The sequence below is a fragment of the Zalophus californianus genome, chromosome 10 (assembly GCF_009762305.2).
Source record: "Zalophus californianus isolate mZalCal1 chromosome 10, mZalCal1.pri.v2, whole genome shotgun sequence".
Taxonomy (NCBI): Eukaryota; Metazoa; Chordata; class Mammalia; order Carnivora; family Otariidae; genus Zalophus; species Zalophus californianus.
In genome coordinates, this window is record NC_045604.1 from 50,384,938 (window position 1) to 50,408,512 (window position 23,575).

The window sequence follows — 23,575 nt, forward strand, 5'->3', positions numbered from 1 at the left end:
GTGACAGGTGGAGGAATATATAACCTCAAAAGAAGCTCCTGGTTTCTGTAAGCTCATCACGATGTGCCTTACTCATCAGTGCCTGCATCTGAAACCTTCTCTCTCTCCACATTGAAGTATATAGCCCCCCACACACATACCTACATACATATGTACATGTATGTATTCTCTCTGCTTTCTCCATCCCCTCTGCCCCTTCCTTCCTCCCTCCCTTCCATTCCTCCCTCCTATCTATCTATCTATCTATCTATCATCTCCCTCTATTCCCCCTCTCCCCCCCAGGTGATGAGTCTTTTGAGCTCTCCACAAGGAAGCCCATCACCAGACATGCTGACCAAAAGCTTTCAAGCTCCGTTTCTAGGTGCCACTCTTAGGTAGAAAGCTGCTCTTAATCAAAACGCCGCATTTGAAACACTCTTGTCCACAGAAGAAGTGGTCTCTTCACGCATTGCCAGAGCTGGTGTGAACGGATCACCCAGTCAGGCTGACCGTGCAGAATGTCCACTCGCTCACTTATGTCTAGGTTACATAGTGGAAGAAATGCCCAAGGGCCCCATCAGGTCAAGTCAAGGCCACAGCCAGCTTCTGGCCCAGCCCAACACCAAGACCAAAGGGGAAAACCCCATGACTGCTGATGTGTCCTGAGGAAGAAGAGGAAGAAGAGTTAAGGAGAGAAGCTGAAAGTCTGGGAGTTGCCCGTGCTTAGGAAGGAGTCTGCATAACCTGTGGGTATAGTGTGAGATGGGGAGAAAGGAAAAGACAAATAAAAGATGAGCTTCCCCAGTTTGGGTGTGTGTCCCGCAGGCTGCTGTGTGTCCATTACTGCGGCAGGGATTTTGCTCCTGCTCGAGGCCATGGCTCCCACCTGGTTGTCATGCTGGCCTGCGATTGCCCCCAAATCTAGGCCATCTGTCGCTGCCCACAATGGGGGGGGGGGGGGCAGCCTTCAGGGGCTTGATTGGTGAGAATGCAGAAATTAACCAACAGATAAACTCTATTCTGACTTCTGAAGCTGCTAATATTCCTCAATGAACAAGCTGTGACTGGCTTGTCCAGTGCAGGACAGAGTATATTGGAGTCAAGAGAGTGAAGTTTCCTTCCAACGGTAAGGTTCAACCTCGTGCCCACACCCGGCCTGATGCTATCCTTGGGCAACTCCACGGCCTCGCGCTCTTTCCACAGAACTAATATTGGCACGATCTGCTCAGGGATGCCACCCACTTCTGATGGAGGCAGCACTTTTGCACTGCAAGCAAATAGAGGCTGAGGTGGAAATTATTATTTATTCTCTTTGACATTCACTCCCCCTCCCAGCTCAAGCCCTAAAACCCAAATGGGAATTGCATCTGCTTAGATGTCTCTCCTTCCCCGGACCCAGAGATTGGTCCAGGTGGCTCTTCTGATTCCGGGCACGTCAAGCAATTCCTCCATGGGTTATGCTTTCCTAACGAGGAGGAGGAGCATCCCTTCTGTGGTGTGAACCTCTAAAGACATGAGCTGCCGCCACTGGGGCCAAGTCTCCACCATGTGCTTTAGCCATTTTGAGAGAATAAAACCTGAAGAGTGAAAAACAAAGCAAAGAGAAGAAAGGGACCATTGGAGGGCCATGGGACCCTGTTTCCAAGCATCCCTTAGGCAACGTCTGTTTCAGCCTGGATATAGGTCTCAGTGATGGGCTTCTGACTTGGACCTCTACCCAGACAGCCTTGATACGGAGGCCTTTCCGCTGTCAGGTAGTCATGGGTAACTCAGCTCCCAAGTGTTTCTGGTGCTGTTAGGTCCAGCTCTTCATCGTGTTACCCCTGCCTTTTCCCGTGTGGCCTCGATGGGCCCCTGGAGCCTCTCCACTCATGTGCACCCAGCTCCCCGCTGCTACTGTTCCAGGCACCGCCAACCCCCAGCCTTCCCAGTGCTCTACCGCTGCTCTACCGCCTAGCTTACCTTCCGGAACTCCATTCCCCTTCCCGTTTACTTGTTCCCTTCTGTTTGCCTGGACATATATGCGTTTCTTCAGAAAGACTGTAGATTCCTTTGAGGGCAAGAATCTCTTTATCCCAACTCCTGTTGCCTAGTATCGCAGTTCACACACAATAGGCCCTCCATAAATATTTGCTAAATAAATCAAACAAGAATCCCCATCTCTTTGACGGATCATCCTTGACCAGTGGGAAGAAGATGAATAAATTCTCTTTTATTCCTTTGCTAGAGCAGTTTGCAACGCTCACCATTTCACAGGATGCCCTAACCCCCTCTCTGTGTATTTAACGTCAATACTGTATCATCACTGTCCTGCGAAGTGATGGCTGGGTGGGCAGTGGGGGGCAGGGAGCTTTGGTGTTCCCATGTTCATCCTAGGTAATGATGAACATGGCAGGCAACACACATACGTGCACAATCTGAGCTAAAGCCTGGTGTTACCATTGCATTTGCACCACAAGGCAAGACACCTCTTCCTACAGAGAAATTAGGGAATCTCCTTACTAAAGTATTTATATTTGATTTGGGTAACTGATACATTTAACTTTTTTAGCAAATGCTTGTAGGACACTCCCTAAATGCCAGAGACCGTTCTGAACACTTAAGCTGTATTAAAGCGTTCCTCCTCATGACAGCCTTGCCACGCAGATATAATTGTTTCCATCAACCTCATTTTGCAGGTGAGGAAATGGGGACACAATGATTAAGGGACTTGCTCAAGATCACACAGTGATTGGTGGTGAAGCTGGAATTGGAAGTAGGCAGGCAGGTTCCAGAACCCATGTCCTAATTGCTGTACCCTGCCACCTCTCATTGTGATCTGGGCAAGTTCTACCCTGCACGTCTGCGCCCTTGGAATTTGGGTTGTCTTTCTCAATCTCCAGGCCCCTTGAGAACAGGAGGGCTCTTTGGTCTGACCTACCTAGCGACATGCTGATGTGTGCTTAATCGGTGGGCTCATTGATTTATTACCTATGGCTTGAATACAGGTTTATTTATGTTATTCTACGCAGTTAATTGTTCACATTGTAATCAACGCCAGTCCTGAAATTTGGCTCCTCAAAATATATTTTCAAACAACCTAGGAACCAAGCCAAGAATTAACTCTAATTACACATTGTACCAGTTTTGAGTACTGGAGATGACTCGAAGGCAAAATATGTGTTATTTAAAATTACTAAACGGATAGTAAATAAAATGTGATTTTGCCCAACAGAGAGATAAAGTTACATGTCCCTCTTTTTCCACTGCCCTTTCAGTAAGTGTCAAGGATCACGGGGGACTTTTTTCCTCATGACTTCTAGACTTTTTCTTGAATTAATACATAATTTTTAGCTGCCCATAAGCCACCACTTGCTGTTCAGCAAAAAAGAATCATATTCAAACCCCTCTCTGTGGGTTCACCTCCAATAAAGAGAACAGACATGAAAAACACAAGGGAGAGAACTGTTTATTTGATGCAGGGGTTATTCATGACACAGGGTGGGGTACTTTTTGGAGCCAATTCTAGTTGCTTCAGGGTATTTCTAAATTGAATTCCAGGAATAAAGTGTTTATAAATAGTAAGCATAAAAAGCAGATGCATTCATCCCAGCCACTTCCTTATGTAGTGCTAATGGCTTCCCTTGCAACTATTAACTCCTTTGGCTAGTTAATTGGTACACTAGTTAAGTTGGTGGTGCTCAACCCTATCAGACCCAACACCCTGTTTTATAATAAATTTTTTTAACCCCATTTATAATCCTTCCATGAAATTCATAAATAATAAAATCTACATGTGCAAGATTTCAACTATAAATATAATGCCTTAACAGTGATTAAAAGAGAAATATAAAGAAAGTAATTTATAAGCATAGAGTAACCATTTTAATGTGCAAATGCTGTGGTAGTACTGCGATAAGAGAAATAATAGTCTTCACAGACATTTGCAACCTGATGTTGATTCATCATAGTGTAATATGTAAAATAATATATGATATACAATATAGGTAAGAGCAGTATAGACTGATCCAGATGTGCTGTATGGATGATTCAAAAATCATGAAGAGCATTGTGGACAATGATATCATTTTCCAAACTTATGAACAAATCTTGGTAAAATTTCTAATGATGTATCATCTTCCCTTGATTTACATGGTAGTTATGCAAGTAGAAAATGTGTCATATATCAAAACAGTACAAGCTGCTTTGTGCTTATATGTAAATGGAGTTAGCATCTTGGCTCAGGTCACGATAGGCAAGTTTCCACCTATGTGAATGTTTAGTGAGATATTCAGTAGTTTGCAGGACATATGGAAATGCCTTTTTACGCAGAGCTATCCTAAGCACTGTACTCTTCTAGCCTTCCCCTCTAAATGCCAGCAATGTCCCCCAAGCTCGTGTTATTAAAGAACAACCATGAATGTCCCCAAATGCACTCTACTGGGTGATATCACCCACATTGACAACCCCTGGGTTAGTTCCCAGCATTAGCCCCAAATCATAATTATGTCAATTTATTCTGCTGACTTTTTCTGGTTCGTGAAAACCAAAGGCATGTCTACAGTAAAATCTTTAATCCTTGGGTCAATTTTGAGATGGAGTTCCGTGGGAACAAGGGCTCAGTTCATCCAGGACGTACGATATCTAATACCCAACACAATCCCGGGCTTCACTAAGTCTAGCTCAAATAATTTTGAGTAAATAATTTTGGGGTTAGACATTTGGGTTAGCCAAAAGATATGTACTACTTAAATGAAATAGTTTTGCTAACTTTCAAGTATAGGTGACAAAACCTAGAAGCTCACAAGGGAGACTTGTAGTTAAGAATTATTTTAAAATACGATTTCAGTTGTTTCTGCTTGAAAGAATGACATTCAAAGGTTTGAAAACATCTGGAACCTGTCAAAGACCCAGAATCCTCATGTCATTTTGAATAGGGAAAGGGGGCATGTTGAGGACCCCGTGGGAGCTGTGGCTTTGGCCAAAGAGGTTTGCTTCATCTTCACAGTGGTCTGGAGGCAGCCGTTATTAACCCTATTTTTACCAAAGGGGAGATTAGACTCCACAAGGCAAATAAGCTGTCCACAGTAAGCCAGTTGGGTCAACAGCAGAACAGTGTTTGAACCCAGAACTGTCTGATTCCAGAGGTTTCATCTTTCCCAAGACATCATGCTGCTCCTCTTTTTTTAAGTGAGGCAAATCTAAGTGTCTGTCTGTTAGGTCTACATCAGAAGGACCATGAATTACAGCTACGTGAGGTCCACCTTAATATCATTTCACTCTCTATGTAGTTGTGGTTGTCCTACCCATGACATCCCACTTTCCTAGTGGTTCAGTGATTTTTACGTTGAAACCGTTCTTGGTCTGGTTCCATTCAGGGTCTTGTGTGAGCTCCTGTCAGTGGGAGTCTCTGGAGGGCAGGGGTGAGGTCTTCTGTCTCTGGGTCTCCAGTACCCAGCATGGTGCCTCTCACACGAAGCAGATGTTCTGAGAGTGTTGGTGGAGTTGATTTTAATTGAATGATGTTTCTCCTTTCAGGCCTTGGCCTTACACAATATTTCAGCGGGGCTTTGACCTGGTTCTGGGAGAACAGCCTTCTGATAAAATATTCAGGTAAGTGGCTGTCTAGGGACTTGCTGATGTATGTCTACAAGCCCCATGTCCCACTTTCCACTGAACTTACTTTCCTAGAGATAAAGTATAACCTGGGAACCACGTTTAGCAGTTCTGCCCTCCTCATAACCAAAGCAGCGGCCCCACACTCTTGCCTGGTGACACCGTGGAGAACTTGGGAGGGCAGACAACTCTGTTTGGGTCCTGGTTTCCTTCCTTGCCTGCTCTGTGAACCCCCGTAATTTACTTAGCCTCTTGGGCCCTCCAGTTTCCGCGTTTGTTAAGTGGGGCTACGTCATATGCCTGGTTCTATTGCTGTGGGGAATATATGAGATAATGCAGGGAGAGCCCCTGGCACAGAAATTGGCACAGAGCAGGCAATTAATGTCAGTTTCTGCTTCTCCATTTTGCATCTAATTTGCACCTTTTTCATAAAATCTCGCTCAAAATGAATCTGTCCCACCCCTGCCGCCTCCTTTTCTCAGCTCTACTTCATTATTATTTTCTTCTCCCTACCACCCTCCTAATCAAATTGGATGTGTCTGGTCCCTCCCAAATTTCTACCGACACACCTGGAATAGCACAAGCTGAAAAAGTCAACAAGCAGAGGAAGGCCTGGGTGCCGCCGTGAGCTATTGGATTTTCATAAAGTTTCATTTGCACCAGGCTTTAGCTGGAATACATGTTTATTGCCAGACTAAGATCTTATCATCCATTTATCCTTTCAATCTATCCGTCACTCAGTGAATGTGCAGCACAATGTGCATCTGCTGACTACCCGCTAAGTGCCCGAGATTGCATGTGGCCTGGCAATGTGGATGTGAATACGTCTCCCTCTGCGTGCACGTCCCCAGGAAGAGGAAGTCAGCAGGGCTGCAGGAGGGTCTGATGTCAAAGCATGCATTCAGCTAGAGCAAGGCACTATGGGAGGAATGGGGAGCATTGTGAGGCAGATGGAAACCTCATTTCCTTTTCCCTGCACTCCTATAATATGCTGAATCTAACGTATTCACTGCTCCCTTTCCAGGCCCTTCCTTCCCCAGACCCTCCCTGTCAGCCAGTCCTGGCCTGAGTGCTCCTTTTGCTGCTGCATTTGCCACCTAGAGCCGGGTCCTCTGCCCCAGCTGCTCCCGCCCCCACCTCCCTGCTGGCTCCAGATGGACCGGGTTTGGCCCCTGCAGTGTTCTCTTAAGGCGTGCTCTTCGCCAAGAGCGCAGATTTACAGAATCATTTCCTCACAGGGCCTTCCCTTGCCTTTTTCCCTCTTGAATGTCTCTCCCCAGGGAGGCTGGGTCACATTAATGGCATTGGCCGGAGGCTGCTTTTGAGGATTTGTGCTACACAAGATGTCAGCTATATTCCTTAGACTACGACTTGGGCATTTAAACTTTCCAACAATGATTTATCATTTGGCTGACTTCTTTCTCTCGTTTTCTGCTGCTGGTCTGAGAGGACCTTCGAAGGGTGTTAAAGATAAGGCAGATGGAGAACCTTGTGGAGTTTGGCTGATTAATGTGGATAAGTTTCCTCTCCCCTAAAAGTCAGAAACTAACACTTTGAAAAACAGGGACCTTAATGAAATTGCTATTAGAGCAGAACCTGCACAAGAACTGTGTTTCCATCCCCACAAGCACCATTTATTCTTTTCAAGTTTGTTAGCTGCCAACCGGATGTGATACCCCAGCACTTCCGAGGGGTCAGTTGCATGGTTTGACCCTTTCAGTCAACTGTTTCGGGAGCCCGTGCGGTAATCAATCGTGTTGGTTCCTAACGTGACAATAACTAGTCTCTCCGTCAAATGCAATGGGTCATGATTTACGTGTTACAGGTATTAGGAACTTTAATTGAAACCACTCTGGGATCTGAGTAAACCAACTACCAGTGGCTATTCTGGAAAACTCTATGACCTGGTCAGTGACCATAATCTCTTAAAGAAGCTAAGGACTATTTACTTGCTCTTCTGCTCACCTATGATTTAGTGTCCTGATGAATTCCAAGCCACTGCACATTTCTGACATTTGAGTCTTTCCACTGTTGAATGTCAGTGTACAAGTCTGTATTATACGTTGCTCTTCTCCTGTGGAACCTTCTGTTCTTAGTCAAATCTATTCCCTACCTGATCCACTGTCCCCAACAACTTGAACAGTTCCTACTCTGCACTGTGGCTCATCCTCTTTCCTCTAACAAGAATATATATTCTCCTCCTAATATAAACACTACCCATTTTCATGGTCTACACCATTGCAAGAAACTGGTTTCGATGCTCTGGGTTGATCAAACAAATATGACTGACATAGTCCCTGACTTCAAGGAATTTACAGTTTCATCCAAAAATTGTTCTCCCACCCTGGTCCTCCAGGAGAATCCCAGTCGTCTTCAGAAATGACCAGCGATCTTACCGGGCACAAACCAATTAATTGGAAAGTTCTGAGATGTGGGACCAGGCCATAAATGTTCTTTCAAAGCACCATGGTAATCCTGATCTTTACCCAGAATTGAGAAGCGCTGTTCGAAAGCTTCTCCAACCCACAATGACTTTCCCCCCTCCAAATATCTGTAATGTAGTGACTGTAATATTTATGTGTCAATTATTTTATCTCATGTTTATTTTTACTTGCCTATTTATTTCCCCAGTGAAATGGTTGTCTCCCTGAGGGAAAGGGTAGTACACTCTATGGCTTTAAATATATAACATCTAACACACAATTTGGAGCACAGTAGATCTCCAGTAAATATCTGTAGTTGATCGTTTCAGGTGTTTCCTAAGGACTTGAAACCAGATTAATAAAGGACCTTGATACCCAACCCAACCTTGGTGATCTGCAATCCCAAAGAAGCTGGGAAGGGCCCGGGCTAGACTCAAAGGGTCCGAGGAAGCTGAACCTCCAGCTAAGTCTTCTCAGCAAGCCCAGTGCGGTCCCAGAGATGTCTTTTCCATTGTGGCTAGGCTCATCCCATTCCACTAGACCCTTTGGTGAAAGGGGTTGGTGCAGACCAGATTTCTCTCTCAGAGACCGCCCTTCCCACATGAGTACATGTGTCACTGGGAACAACAATTCATCCCGGACTGGCCTGCTCTGGAGAAGAGTGGAGATGCCAGGCCAAGAGCTATTCATCCATTTCCTCACATTCTCTTTGATGCCAAGCCGCAGTGAGTGTATAGGCTTATTCTGTCCAGCGCTCTCTGGCAAGTGTTGACCTCTGAACAGAAGTTTTAAGCTAGTTCAACAGCGTCATGTGCACGACTTAGGCTACAGCTGAGCCATCAACTGCAGTGGTCACCACCAGCTGTCACGAGAGAAGGCCCAACTTGGGAAAGCATTCCAGATGCTCTCCCAATTTCTCTTTGGTGGCTTTTTGAAGTCATTCCTGCCAAATCTGTATGAATGAGGGACAGATGAGATTTCAGGACACAGCTTTTTCTCTGACAGTTTGTTCTATATTTGGTTTTTGGAGTTACTCAGTAAATTTTGCAGAGGAAAGAAAACTTTAGAATCTCATAGACATGAGCCAGTATGGGCTGGAAAGCTCTGTGAGCCTTACTTGGGTACACCGAACCCCATCTTTCCTACGGAGAGGTGACCTTTGGGAGGTTGCTAAGCTCCGTACAATCTTAATTGACAAATCAGTGAAATGGAGCCAAGTGACCAACCTCAGAGGACTGTTGTGAGGATAAATGGAGCAGCTCTACAGAGCACCTGCCATGTTGAGGTTTCTCAAGTGAGGTTAGTCTCAGCCACACCTGACTGCTTCCTCTACAGGTTTCACCTTGGCCCCACCAGGGATTGAAGATCACACTGTTTTTTCTTGCTAATGTGGTCCAGGTTATGTCTCAGAAACTACTGGGCACTTTGCGAATTCCTCACGACGTGAAACCCAGATCCTTCTTGACCACTAAATCCATTCACACCCAGAGATTAACCCCTGTCCTGCTCTAAATGAAGGATAATCTTCACCATCACTTCTACTTTTAAATTTGAAAATGGAGATGATATCCCCCTGTAGACTGTGCAAACTAGAGAACATAACTAAATCTCCTTATTGATCAGTCAATAAATATTTATGGAGTGACCCCTACCACTTGGGCCAAAAATTTGTGTTAGGCAGTGGGAAAACAAAGATGCCATCCAAGAGAGCACATTCTTCTGAGTGGTGACAGACAAAGGAAAAGGTGGGCACAATTCAACCTCTCCGGGGCAATGAGGGGCCATGTGTGTGCACAGAGGAGCGTCCCTTTCTCAGCCTGAAGTTGAGCCTGAAGATCCTGGAGGGCTTTCTGGAAGGGGTGGGAATTTTAACTGAGTTTTAAAATGACTGGCATCCAGCAAAGAATAAAGGGAAGCAAATTCAGAACGGATCATCAAGAGCAAAGGCAAAGAGGTGAGAAAATGAAGGTGACTTTAGGAACGACAATCAGCTTGCACCGTAGATGCACAAAGTGTGAGGCAGGGTTTGGTGTAAGGAGACGCTGAAGAAGTGGGTGGGAATGGCATCTTTGAAGATGTAAACTTTGCTCTGTAGGTCTTAGATGCATTGAGCAGCTTTAGCTGGAGAAAAAGGTAGCTTCCTGTTCCCTTTGAGTTGTTGCTGCATGCAGAGGAAAGGGAAGCTGAAATGGAGGGACATGGGACTCTCTTCCAAAAGAAAAATTAACCATCAGAAATATGCTAGAACTGCCAACTGTTTCCTAAAACCTGTTTCATAAATTATAAGCTACAGGTCCCAGGTTTGTTGCTCTGCATCTGTGCAAACTTGTAATTTTATAACCAAAATAGAAAACAGAAATTCACCTCTATGTCCAAATAAACAAATAAACTGCTTCCTCCCGGTACCATTCAAACTTGCGTATGTTCCCTCGGAAACGACAGATTATTTATAATATTAGTGGTGCCCTCAGGCCAGCCTGCCTACTGTAATGTTGCCCTCAAGAATGTCCATCCTGAAATGCAGGGTCAGCACAACTACTCACATGTTGTTGCCTTCCACCCACTTCAACCCTGAGTTCCAAATTCCAGGCACTTTGGGGCAATCACTTGCCCTGAATTGGCTCTTTAATCTTGCCGGGTGAGGGAGGGTGCGTGCGTGTGTGTGCATGTGTGTGTGTGTGTGTGTGTGTGTGTGTGTGTGTGTGTGTGTGTGTGTGTGTGTGTGTGTGTGAAGGGGCTGGCGCCTTCAGTTTTGGCAGGTGTCCTCTTCTGTCCCCTACTAACGAGCCTCCCTCACCTGGTGCAGACCCCTCCCTGCATCCCTGCACAGACCTAGCCCCAACTATTGCCTTCTGTCCCCAGGGCTGGAAAGAGTTGAGGGCCTCCTTCAGAGAAAGAGGCACTGTTGATATTTCAGTGCTGCTTAATGCGGAGATTTGCCCAGCAGGTCAGAGAAGTAGGGGACCAAGAGTGAGGTTGGGAATGAGGGCACCATCTCCCAAATCCTGGCCATATCCCACTTGCTCAGTGGTTTTGCCTCTCCCCTGGGCACCTGCCTTCTCTTCTTTCAGCCGTTCTAGTCCTAGGGCTGTCATTCAGGGAGTGGGTGAAAATCTCGCGAGCCTTGGTCTATGGGTATTCTCTGAAGCCAGCATTCCAGAGCGCTACATTTCTCATAAAAGATCTCATGCCATCAGTCTGGTTTCCTAGCATCTCTGGCAGCCCCAGGGAGTGGAGAAAGGAGTGTGTGGGTTAAGGGAGAGGTAAGAGCGAGATTCTGAAGTGGGGCTCTGTGACCAGCATGCTGATCAAGCCAGGGCTGGGTTCTTTTTAATTGTAGGCATTCTTCAATTGTTCCTCCCTCCGCATTAAAGTTGGAAGGGGCCGCCGGACTGCCACAGCCTTGTGATATCCCACCCACACTGGCTTTATCCCATAGACTATTTTTGACTGTGAACACAGAGTATTTGAATGCCTTTGAAATAGAATGAATGAATAAATAAACAAATAATCTTTCATGGTTTCCTTAAGCTCTCCCTGAAACGCTGATTGATTCTTTTATTCCTTTTAGCCCCTGTTATAAGAATTAAAAAAAAAAAAAAACACAATCTTCCCCTGACTCCCGAGGGTTCCCGCCATTAGCTGAGGGTGTGGGTAGGAGTTCGGAGAATACATCCAGGTTTGTTCTGTTCATCCTCGTCTCCTCTCCCTGGGGCTCCTGGCTTCAGCTTTTCTGTGTACATCACACAACAACCAGAACACGGGGAACTTCTCACTTCCTTTCCCCTGGTAGGGTTTCTCCAGGTACAGAGAGCAACCACCACTACCACTGAGTGTGCAATCCGAGGGATGCGGATGGTGGGAGGCCAGCCTGTCGCTTCAATTAAAATGCTTCCAGTTATATCTGACTTAGAATTGAAGAAGTCCAGCTTCACATCTGAAGGAAACTGGAATTGGATTTCCTAGGGCTTGGTAAAAACCACTTCCAACAGCTGGTGAGTGGGTGCCACCATCAGTTCTCCCAGATGGCCAGACAGGTGTGCAGGAGTAGACCTCTCTGCCTCCCTCGGGCTCAGTCGTCTTGTCCACAGAATGGCCGTCAGCTCCCTTTTCTGAAGAGGTGAGGAGGGCTGAAAAGGAAGCCCCTGACAGCAGAAGGCTCGGTCCTCCAGTGGGCTGCTGGTCCCCGAGACGTAACCACCTGGTATTGGGTGTCCCTGCAGATTCACCTACACCCTTGGGGAGGGCATGTGGCTGCCCCTCAGCAAGAGCTTTGTGATCCCACCGGCTGAACTGGCCATTAACCCTTCCGCGAAGTGTAAGACGGACATGACAGTGATGGAGGATGCTGTGGAGGTCAGGTGCGTCTGGGCCCATGGAGCTGAGGCCACACTTGGCATGGGGTGCTGAGTGAGGAACTACCTGAAGGCCCAAGGAGCTAGGGAAGGAATCACAACAAGCTGAAAGGGGAAGTTGGCAGGCTGCCTTCCGATTCCCAGTACAAAGTGCCAGGATCTACTCTATCTGGGTCAATATCGCATACCCCAAGGCTCATGCTCTGGGAGAGGACATAAAATTAGAGTTTGTAAGCACTTCCCACATCCCCTAAGGACTGACAGGCAATAAAATGTTAATTTCCTTGCCCAAGTTTAGACCTCCTTCTTTGACCAGGCATTACAGCCTTGGCTTGTTTCCCAGATATGGAGAATGTCCATAATTTGTTAGTTCAAGGCTCAGAGTATGGCTGATCTTTACTCTTTGTGAGCGAGAGCGAGACGTGATGTGGTTGACTAGATAGGAACTTGGAATGTGATGCTACTTGTTGCACCTGAAGTGCCCTTGACTCCTACCCCCTCCCGCCCCCCCGTGTCTCCCCACAGAGAGGAGCTGATGACCTCGTCCTCCTTTGACAGCCTGGAGGTTCTGCTGGATTCCTTTGGGCCAGTGCGCGACTGCAGCAAGGATAACGGGGGCTGCAGTAAGAACTTCCGCTGCATCTCAGACCGCAAGCTGGACTCCACTGGTTGTGTGGTACGTCCGCCCCATCAGCTGGGGTGGGGGGGGCCACAGGGTAAGAAGTAATGCAGATACATAGATGAAAATATGCTGTGAATAAAAGAGAAGGCACCTACCTGGCTGGCTAGTTGGTAGAACATGCGACTCTTAATCTTGAGGTTGTGAGTTCGAGCCACATGCTGGGTGTAGAGATCACTTAAAAATAAAATCTTAAAAAAAAGAGAGAGAAGGTCAAAAATGATCCCTCTCTAGCTGTCAGCACTGTCTAATCTAAATTATGAGTTTTCTCAGGGCACCTGGGTGGCTCAGTCGATCAAGTGGCTGACTTTTGTTTTCGGCTCAGGTCACCATCTCAGGGTTGTGAGATCAGCCCGGGGTCAGGCTCTGTGCTGGGCATGGAGCCTGCTTAAGATTCTCTCTCTCTCTCTCTCCTCCCCCACCTCTCTCTAAAATATATAAAGAAAGAAAGAATAAGGAGCACCTGGGTGGCTCAGTCAGTTAAGCGTCTGTCTTCAGCTCAGGTCATGATCCGAGGGTCCTGGGATGGAGACTTGCGTGGTCCAGGCTCCCTGCTCAGCAGAGAGCCTGCTTCTCCCTCTCCCTCTGCCTCTGTCCCTCCCTCCCCCCCCGCTTGTGCTCTCTTTCTTTCCCACAAATAAATGAAGTCTTAAAAATAAATAAATAATAAAAAAATAAATTATGAATTTTCTCTTGACAGAGATGAGAAGCTAATCACCAGTCAATCAAGAAATATTTATGGAGCACCTACTGTGTGTACTATCAATATCCTAGGGAAATTTCATGAATTATATAGCAGGATTCTTTGTTTCCAGTGTTACAATCTACTTGGTGAGGGATACCACCAAACAATTTGAGAAATAATTAGCTGCTGAATAGTATGACATTGACTCTGATAAGAATTCCACTGTATTGACTGTAATAAGAAATTCTACCTTTGTCTTGGGTCAAATGACTGTAGCAGGAGATTTGAGGAGAAACCTACCTAAGGCCAGAATGATGAAAGAAGTAAGTTACGCCAGAAATGGTAGAGAAAAATAAAAGTATGTCTCCTTTGAGACCCTGGCAATGAACTCCTACTTCGCCCAAGGTGATTTTCTACTTTGTTATCAGCTATGGGAACTAAAACATGGGATGCTAGGACCTAGAAGGGCCATTTGGTTGAGAGTGTGCTAAGGTCGTTCCTGCACTGTGGATGAAGAGTGACTGAACCTGGCAGGTAAAGGGAGGCAGGAGTAGATGAAGCCCTCAGCTGCTGGTGCCTTTCCGTTGGCATGTTTGTGCCCCTCAACACTGTTGTCTGTCGCCAACCCTCCTTTCTTTTAAGGGTGGAATGATGCAATCCTCACAGAGAGGAGAGAACACAGAAAGAAGGCAGCAAAGCCAGATATCAAGCGGGCGTAAAGGAGAGGGAGGTCTGGTTCATGGAGACGCGTAGTTCTGCAGTGTTTCTGGGGCAGGGCCAGGAGCCTCCAGCTCAGGGAAAACACGGTGCCTCCCCCCGCTTCCCAGTCTCACAGCTGTGCTCCGGTAAGGGGACCCGGAGCAAGGCAAGCTGTGAGGAGGCTGGGCCAGTCCCTCTTTCACACACCCCCTTCCTGCTCTCTGAGCACTTGCTGAGTGTCTGGGATCCAGGGTGGCACTGTCTCAGCCCTAAGGCCTCCCCATGCTTTCACAGATTAGGCAGCTGCTGACTGGAGCTTGATTCATCTGAGGAGGGAAAGAAAGTGAAGGAAAGAATAGGGAGAGGGCGGAGGGGCAGGTAGGCGGAGACCTGGCCAGTCCATCAAAGGAAGGGAAAGCGGAACAGAGGACCATCAGGAAAGGACAAAGAAAAGTGTTCTGTAGGTTCTGTCTTCCAGAGGCAGCCAGGAGGTAAGGTGATGTCCCACAGCGCTCCCCTCCCTTTGGCCGGTCCACTTTCAGATGTCTTAAACAGGGAGCTTCCCAACCAGGTCCCTCAGGAGACAATTTCACTGTCTAATGGAGCTTCCAGCTGAGACACATTTTCCCCTCCTATTCAACCTGCATTTCTTCATTCAGATTTCAACCTTTCATTCCTCACTCCTCTCTCGGGTCATTCTGAGTCCTGAAACACCGTGTGTGCACATGCGTGGATTCCTCTCCCCACCCCACCCCTCCCCCATCCCGGCTGGTCCCGGATGAATTTGAGCGTGCTCACACCTTCATACGCATGCACACATACGCTCTCCGTCTCCACCCACCTCCCTGCCCCTTTCCTGAGCCCCGAAGGGTTGCCTGTCAAGTGCCTTCTGTCGGTGATCCCAGCCCCTTTTACTTGGCATAGTAGCCTTGCTGGTATATTTTTGTACTTTTAGCACTGTAATCTGTGAGACGGAGGGAGCAGGAATAGTTCCGATGAATATGCATTTGCAATAAGTCCGCTGCGTTTTAGAATCGGAGCCACTGCTGAAAGTCACCCAATTAGACCAGTGCTTGGGATTAGCATAATACTTTGAAGTCACTGGTCCACGTCGGCGGTTGGAGGAAGGAAGGGCCCACTGGCTGGCAGGCCATTCAGTTGACTTTTTCCTTGTCCATAAAGCACGTGATCCCTGAGACAGGAGGACTGATGGGGTGAGACATGATGTGCCATATCATGACCCTCAGGATCATCCTGAGAAGTAGATCAGGGGCTGAGCTGGACATCAGGATGTTTCCAGAGCCCTGATGTGTTAGCAGAGCAGTCCCGGGTCATCTGGAGGTGGACTGGGGACAGCAGAGGACCTGGCTCCAAATTGCAGTTCGGGAGAATTGCGTTATGGTTCTCCACTCCACGGAAACCTGCCATTCAGTTAGTTCTCTGGGTGCTGAACTGAAAGCCTTCTCAGGAAAGATGTGTTTTCATGAAAGGAGAAAGAGCTGAGGAACTCAGAACAACCAGCCCCTTAAGGAACCTGGGAAAGTGGCAGAGATGTGGGACAAGAAGATGCACCCGTGTTGTATTTTACTGATTGGACGCCAGTCAGGCAGGTGGGGCTGGTGCGCCTTGGCCGCTCAATCTTCATTCTTTCGAGGAAGGCAGGACATGTTTCTCAGTTATGCATGGACACCCACAGGGTTAATTGCTACCCAGTTAATTGCCCTATTGCTTCTGTTGTCTCTGAGGGCAGGAGACAAATGGCCCGTGAAAGGCACAGACCTGTAGAAGCCACAGTCACTCTGTTCCAAACCAGACCACCCTCCCAAAGCAGGGGTTGGTGATTCGTTGGGAGGGTTTCCAGAGCAGAGGTCAGCCACCCACTGCTGATAACTTGGGTCTTACTTCTACCCATTGTCCTCACTGTGCCAAGGTGGGAAGCAGGAGTCCCTCCCTGGAAAGCACAAAAGCAGGGGCTTTGTGATCTGTGAAGTTCCATAAGGTCCTGCAGAGTTACTGTATTAGTGTCCTGTTGCTGTTGTAACAAATGACCACAGGTTTTGAGTGGCTTCAAAAAATACTCATTTATTATCTTACAGCTCTGTAGGTGAGAATCCAACACGTGTCTCAGTCTCATGGGGCTAAAATCGAGTGTTGGCAGAGCTGTATTCCTTTCTGGAGGCTCCAGGGGAGAAACCAGTGCCTTGTCTTTTCTAGCTTCTAGAGTCTCTCTTCAGGTTTTGGCTCATGGTCCCCTTCTTGCATCTTTAAAGCCAACCACATTGCATTTTTTTCTGGCCATTCTTCTGTAGCACATGCTCTCTGATCTTCTGCTTCCCTCATCCACTTTTAAGGACTCTTGTGATTACATTGGGTCCACCTGGATAATCTAGGATAATCTCCCCATCTCAACCTGACTTGCAAAGCCCCTTCTGTCATGTAAGGTGACACGTTAATGGGATCTGGTGGTCATACTGCTGACATCCTTGGGAGCCACGGGTAGGAGATGGCATTGGGATTGGAACAGACTTGCTAGGCAGGACGCTGGTCCCCAATCCCAGCTTGAACCAGGGCATCCTCACTCTCATCAAGCCTATCTATTGAGGTTTGAGTTAAAACTTGGAAAGTTTGAAAATTATTTCCAATGCTATAAAAAAATGGAAAGCCCGTGCTCCTTCCTCATCTTCACACTTCACATCTTTTGGCCTGAAAGTGGCCAAAAGATGCCTTTGCTTTGTGCGCTATCTGCATGTGCTTAGGTGAGCAGACCGTGGTCTTGGAAGGCAAAAGATCGGCTGTCCCGCTTTCTTGTGTAATGAACACATGACCTTCCCTGCCAGAGCATTATGCTCTAATGAGCTTTGAATTACCCAGTGACCCTGCTGCCCTTCTGTCCACATGCTGTCCACAATGGGTTCCCACGAAATGTGTCATTTTACCTCTACTGGAGCGCAGATGTGTGAAGACCATTACAGATGACCTTATCTCTTTCTTTCTGTAGGACAGTAAGCCCAAGCCTATGCCTCAGAGGCGTTCAGAGAAATGGGGACAGGAAGCCAAAACATAAATTTAATCCCATCAAACTTTCCCCTTGGGAGAAGTCTTGCATGGCTTGGGCTTGTGTGTCAGAGCCCATCAAAAAGTCAGGGAAATCATTATCTGTAAAAGGGAGATCGCCATGCAGTAAAAGGGAGCTTGTTTTGAGTAAGGGTTATGGTTGACTATCTTACGAATCATGCAGGTAAGGCAAGGCAGGCTCAGCTGAGGGAAAGTGTTCCTCTTCTTCCAAGGGCCCTGAACATGCTCACGTGTCCATCACTTATATTCATCTGCCAACAGAGCATCCGCCTCATAATCTGGAGGGTGTGTGTCTGAAGGAACTGAAGGGTGTGTGTCTCAGGCTTAGAGAGATTTGACTAGACTCCTACGTAACCAATCAACCAATAATCATTGGTAGCAAAAGAGGGGAGAGACAGTGAAGAAAAGGAGTTGAATGGGGGAAAATCATTTTAATCTCATTAGCAAATGATGCCTTAGACCAGTAATAAGTCAAAAAGCCATGAGCATCTCATGAAAGATGATTAACCTTGTGTATTTTAGGGGTCACTAAAATATGAGCTAATTTATTAGACCTTCTTGATGGGGGAGGGTTGTTGCCATAATAAATGGAGTTTTCTTTTTAAGCCTGTAGTTTATAAAGGCTATGGGACTGTGAAATGTAACCTATGCAAAGAGGGGTTAATGTATGACCTTGGGGCTCAATCCTGAGCAAACAGTTCTCTTTTAAGGAACAAGTGAAGAGATTGTCCACCAGCCAGGAGATGAGAATGGCCAACATTTGCAACGAGAAAATGTCAGCACATCCTGGAGACAGGATTTCTCTCCTGACAACTGGGCTCTGGCTGCAAATACTTCTAAGAAGAAGGCATGGTTTGGAGCCTGTGGTTTTCTTTGTATTCAGATGCAGATTTTGAGGAGTCCAGAATGTGAACACAACAGTACAAGGAACATGTAGGTGGAAACAAAAACAAACTTACACCGTGGGAAACCTGATTGATCAGACCCCTTGGAGAATGGGGCTACTGGTTCAACCAGGGTTGAGAAGAAAACTCTATTTTCAGTTTCAGCCTTTTTTTTTCCTGGAAATCTTTCAAAAATATTTTTCTCTGAACTGCAGACCAAGTAAGTTACAGTGCAGTGAAGATAATTGCATCTTTTTCAGTGATTGAGGATCTTGTCTTGCCTTCAGGGTCATTGCTCTGGACATTTTGAGTGTTTCTGCCTTATAAATATGTGCAACCCTAATATAGTGTGTGTGTGTGTGTGTGTGTGTGTGTGTGTGTGTGTGTGTGTGAGAGAGAGAGAGAGAGAAGGGGGAGTGAGAGAGACACAAAAGAAAGAGAAACAGGGAGAATATTAGGCTAAACCTACAAATCTATAATTGATCCCAGAATGTACTCTGGGAGTTGCTCAAAACAATCAAACAAACAACAAATCTACAGGATTGCTTTACCTGTTGACGTAGTGAATTGACTCTATTTCTTTAGGGATTCCAGTGAATCCACATTTTCTCACACCCGAGAAGCAGCACAGCAAAGGAGAAGAGACAGACATGAGCTTTGGGGTCAAAGAGATCTAGGTCCAAAATCTGATTCTGCCATTTGCCCCCTCTGTGACCTTAAACCAGTTACTACTTAATCTAAGTTTACTCCTCTGTAAAATGAGGTGAAAGAAGTCTATCTGTGTTGTTGCCATTGAGGATAACACATACAGATTGTCCTGCACATAGAATGGCTTAATCCCTGACAGCTGTTATTATTATTCTAGCTTTGCTTGTGACAACAACAACAACAACAACAACAAAATCGCATCTTGGGCAAGGCGGCTAAGCATCTTCTCTCCAAATCTCCTAAGAGAGTGTAAATATCAGGTGGTCCAATTTGGCAAAGCAGTGGGCATCTAGACATCAGGGCCAGGCAAGATGTGGGTACGCCAAGCTTTGGAATTCTGGAACAAAGCCTGCTTGGGTTTCATTTGGTGAAGTCTTTGTCAGAAGTCATGCTTGATGGATCATTGTGGAAAAAAGCAGGTGGCTAGGAAGATGGGAGTCCTGGCTGGTGTGCTAGCCGATGCAAGCATTGAAACCCCATGAGGTGGGAGGACTGGCGTGGTCTCTAGTAGATGGCTTTTCTCAAGCTCTATAGAAGGGAGAAGAGAAAAACAACTCATGGCAACCAGGGCAGCCCATTTAATTCCAATCAAGCTTCCACATGCATGCCTGGGCAGTCTCACAGTGGTGAAGCCAGCTCCCTTCTGGTGGCACATCTGGCCTAACAGCTGGATGGCCAAGGAAGTGGATGGGTGGGGGCGCCAACAAAACGTGAGGGGCCATCCTCAGCCGCCTCATTTGCTTGTTTACCATCATCTGGAACATCTGGGTTTGCACCGCATGGGGCAGCCCTTGGAAGTGACTTTAAACGCCCTCACCTTCCAGCATTCCAGCTGGCTTCATGCAGAGGAAGGGGATGGACCAGCCTGGGAGCCTGGCGGGCCCACAGAGGGGCCATTTGTTTGGGAAATTGCAGAATTAGTGTCATCAAACAGTGCATATCCTGCTGTGATCTTGCGGGGAGGGGAGGTGGGTTTTCCGGGGCACACCTGCGGCAGCTCCAAGCTGCTAGAGCCAAAATGCTTGGCAGTAGAGAGAAAGAAACCGCCAGGCAGCAGGGCGGGAGCGGGGGAGGGCGGGGGGGGGGGGCGGGGCAACACCGTTCCACCAAGTTTTGAGAGTCGTTTTCGGTTTGGTTTTGGTTTTGGGGGAGTGTGTTAATTAGCTGAAAGTGTGTGTATAGAGCAGTCATTAAAAGCAGGTTAGATCTAGACAGACCGCCAGCTCTGCCCCATACTAGCTGCTTGACCCTGGGCAAGCGATTAGCCCTCTAGCAGCCTGTGTGGAAGGATCAGCCACAGATACCCAGAGTGCCAGTGTAATGCCCAGCTCCCACGATGTGTTCAGTAAACCGTGACTGTTTTGTGAGGGGCTGATCGTGGGGTAAGCCAACGATGGGCCAGCCGAGTCCTGGCTCCCATAGCCGGCCTGCCAAGTTTCGTGTGTGGTCTTGCCGTGATCAGCTGTGGGATTTTCACAAAGTTACGTTTTCTGTGCCCGCAGTTTCTTCACATGTCACATAGGGCTGATCATACTGCATACTCCAGGGGATGTTTCAGGGGCTGAATGAGTAAGACGGATGAGTGAGACCCAGTGCACGATGGGGACTGCCAGAGAGCCCCTGCGGCTCTCTAAGCCCCTTTGTCTTCCCCAGATTCTGGCTGACATCTCTTGCTGGATCATCTTCTTTGCTGGCACTCCTGGGGAGTTTACTGAGGACATAAGCAGTGCAGAGAAGCAAATTCTTTCGCAATAAGAGTGTCCAGGACACTGGGCTAAAGCCCAAACCCAAGCGCAGCACCCTTGGGTGCTCATGTAGCAGATGGCCTTGTCTTGCGTCTTCTGCAGGTTGTCCTTGAGGCAGGGAGGTCATGAGTATGGCCACTTCTACCGGGAGAGCGGGCAAACCCCTTCCAAGGTCACAGAGAAAGTCCACTTCCTCCTTCCAGCTGGAAGCCCCCGCCCTGTCCATTCCCTCCAGCCCGGTCGGCTATCTGGTACCAACGTTGGCAACGTGTTTGCATGTTAAAAAAAAAGTCCGATTAATACTAAGTGCAAACAGCAACACTCCCTGTGCTGTTCCATTCCGGCCGCTGCCTCCACCCAGTTGGGAGGCCAGCACACCTCACTCTGTCTTGCTGTGACGTTCCCTTCCAGCTTGTCCAGAGGCAGTGGCTTTAATGCAAATGTGTGTGAGATCTGTGCCCAGAGAGAAGCGAGATGTGAAAAAGGTCACTTGCTTTTTTAAAGGGAGTCCGGTATAGTGGGGAACTCGGGCATTAGTTTCCACTGTTAATGCATTGTTTCAAGGCTGAGCGCTAAAAATAGGCGTCAGTGGTTACGGTTCCCCGAGAACCCAGTCCCCTGATTCACCTCCCCGCGTGGATGCTTTCTGATTGTGCCAGTGCCCGTCCGGACTGAGCCCCATGAAGGACAGCTCTGGCTGCTATGACCGCCACATTGGGGTGGACTGTTCAGACGGCTTCAACGGCGGCTGCGAGCAGCTGTGTCTCCAGCAGATGGCGCCCTTCCCGGACGACCCCGCCTTGTACAACATCCTCATGTTCTGCGGGTGAGTTGAGCGGCCGGGAGGCCAGCCAGCTTGCTGGGACGCTGGACGTTCCGCGTTAAAACCAGGAAAGGAAATCTAAAAGAACCGGTCCGCTCGGCCGGTCCTGAGGCTCTGAGGAAAGAGCCTGCGGGACTGGAAGGGCAGCACTTTTAAATTAAATCAGAGTCGGGAGGACCTTCGGGGAAAGTGTAGCCCCATCCCCGTGGGAGAGGAACCTGACCACAGTCATTGCCTGGGTACACCAGGATTTTCCAGGCTGTGTTCTGTGGAACTATGTTAAAGTGTTTTGTGACGAGAGGATTCCGTGGTCCAAAAGCGTGGGAAAGATTGTGTAAAACTAACTGATTATCGAAGAAGGGGAGGGGGAAATCTTTGGAGGAGGGGAAACTGTCATTGAATTCTGCCCCTGAAGGCCCATCCTCCCACAGACATGCTAATTCCCCAGCGCAGTTCCTCCACATGGGGTTAAGTGGCTCCCTCAAGACTGGGAGGTGGCTGAGGCGCCTGGGTGGCTCAGCCGGTTAAGTGTCTGCTTGCGGCTCCAGCCATGATCCTGGGGTCCTGGGATTGAGCCCCACATCGGGCTCCCTGCTCCGAGGGGAGCCTGCCACTCCCCCTGCTTGTGCTCTCCCTGTCCTGTCAAATAACTAAAATCTTAAAAAAAAAAAAATAAAAAGACTGGGAACTGGTAAGTGGAAAGATTAGGATTAGAATTCAGGCCCTCTGTGTTGTTTTTTTTTTTTAAATGTGTGGTTCCCTCAAAATTTAAATTTACACCGCTGACTAGAATTATATTTAAAGACCATTTCGTGTTATATTTATAAAGTAAATAACACTCATTGTTTGCTTGTCTGTCCTTCCCTCCCCTTTCCTTCCTCCTTCTCTTCTGCTCTCCCCCCACTCCTTCCCTGCCCCCCTCCCCCCACCTCTGTCTTCCTGCCTGTCAGGGAGGGTGCATACTTTATGCCACATACCATGTCAGCCACTGGGCAGCACAGATGAAAGACGTGCAGTTCTTGCCCTCAAGGATCTCCTACTCTTAAGAGCCTGGCAATGAAAATCAATGTTTATAATAACACAGCTTTGTTATTTTAGCTCTGTCGCTAAAAGCCAGTGCCTACTGAATAATCATGACAAGATTATTGGGTGGAGCGGTAATGTTATTTTATTCTACTTCACTGTATTTTATTTCTTTTCAGTTGACAGCTTTTACCTTCAGTTTCTTGTAAAATCCCATTCCATAAATGGAAGCTTGATCTAAATCTTAATGTCTCTATGATGTTATCGTGATGGTTGACCCACTTGAGTTAATAGGGATAGATTCATAAATTCTTTAATAAACATACATTTGAGCCCCTGGTTTGTGCAGAGACTCTAGTTAGCTGTTAGATACAGGAGAGACAGCAGGATCCGAGCCCGGCCTCTGCCCTCAAAGGAGTTTACAGTGGGACACACACAGGAACAGCAAGAAGAATGGGGGTGTGGGGCAACGTGGAAGAGGGAGCTGTCGGGACGCTCAGCAGGGACTGAGAGGGAATCAGTCAGCTTCACAGTTCTTAGTTAGGGCTCCGGGAAGGAGCCACTTCACTGTCTTGTCCCAGACCTAGGCTGGTGCCATAGAGTCCTTTGTGGATCTCCCATCACACCTGTGGCCTGCATTAATGTGGTAGGTTCCTAACTGGACTTTCTTTCTTATTTCAGTTGGAATTCAGGATGTGTGGGAATTTAGCACACTCCAAGCCACTGTAGATAGCCTGCCAAAAGATTTCCTTCACATTTTTATGTAAAGCCGAAATCACCTGCACTTAATAATTAAAGGCCTCTAGTCACACCTGTTTTTTTTTTTTTAAGATTTTTATTTATTTATTTGAGAGAGAGAATGAGATAGAATGAGCATGAGAGGGGGGAGGGTCAGAGGGAGA

General features: G+C 47.3%; 1 protein-coding gene across 2 annotated transcripts in view; it reads left to right on the plus strand.

Annotated features, from left to right (window-relative positions):
• ASTN1 (astrotactin 1) overlaps positions 1-23,575 on the plus strand; it is a 306,052-nt gene that overhangs the window by 203,953 nt on the left and 78,524 nt on the right. For both annotated transcript variants that reach the window (XM_027613431.2, XM_027613432.2), the window contains exons 9-12: positions 5,497-5,571; positions 12,221-12,358; positions 12,878-13,028; positions 21,487-21,653. In XM_027613431.2, coding sequence (XP_027469232.1) covers positions 5,497-5,571; positions 12,221-12,358; positions 12,878-13,028; positions 21,487-21,653 — 531 coding nt within the window. The remainder of the gene's footprint in view (positions 1-5,496; positions 5,572-12,220; positions 12,359-12,877; positions 13,029-21,486; positions 21,654-23,575) is intronic.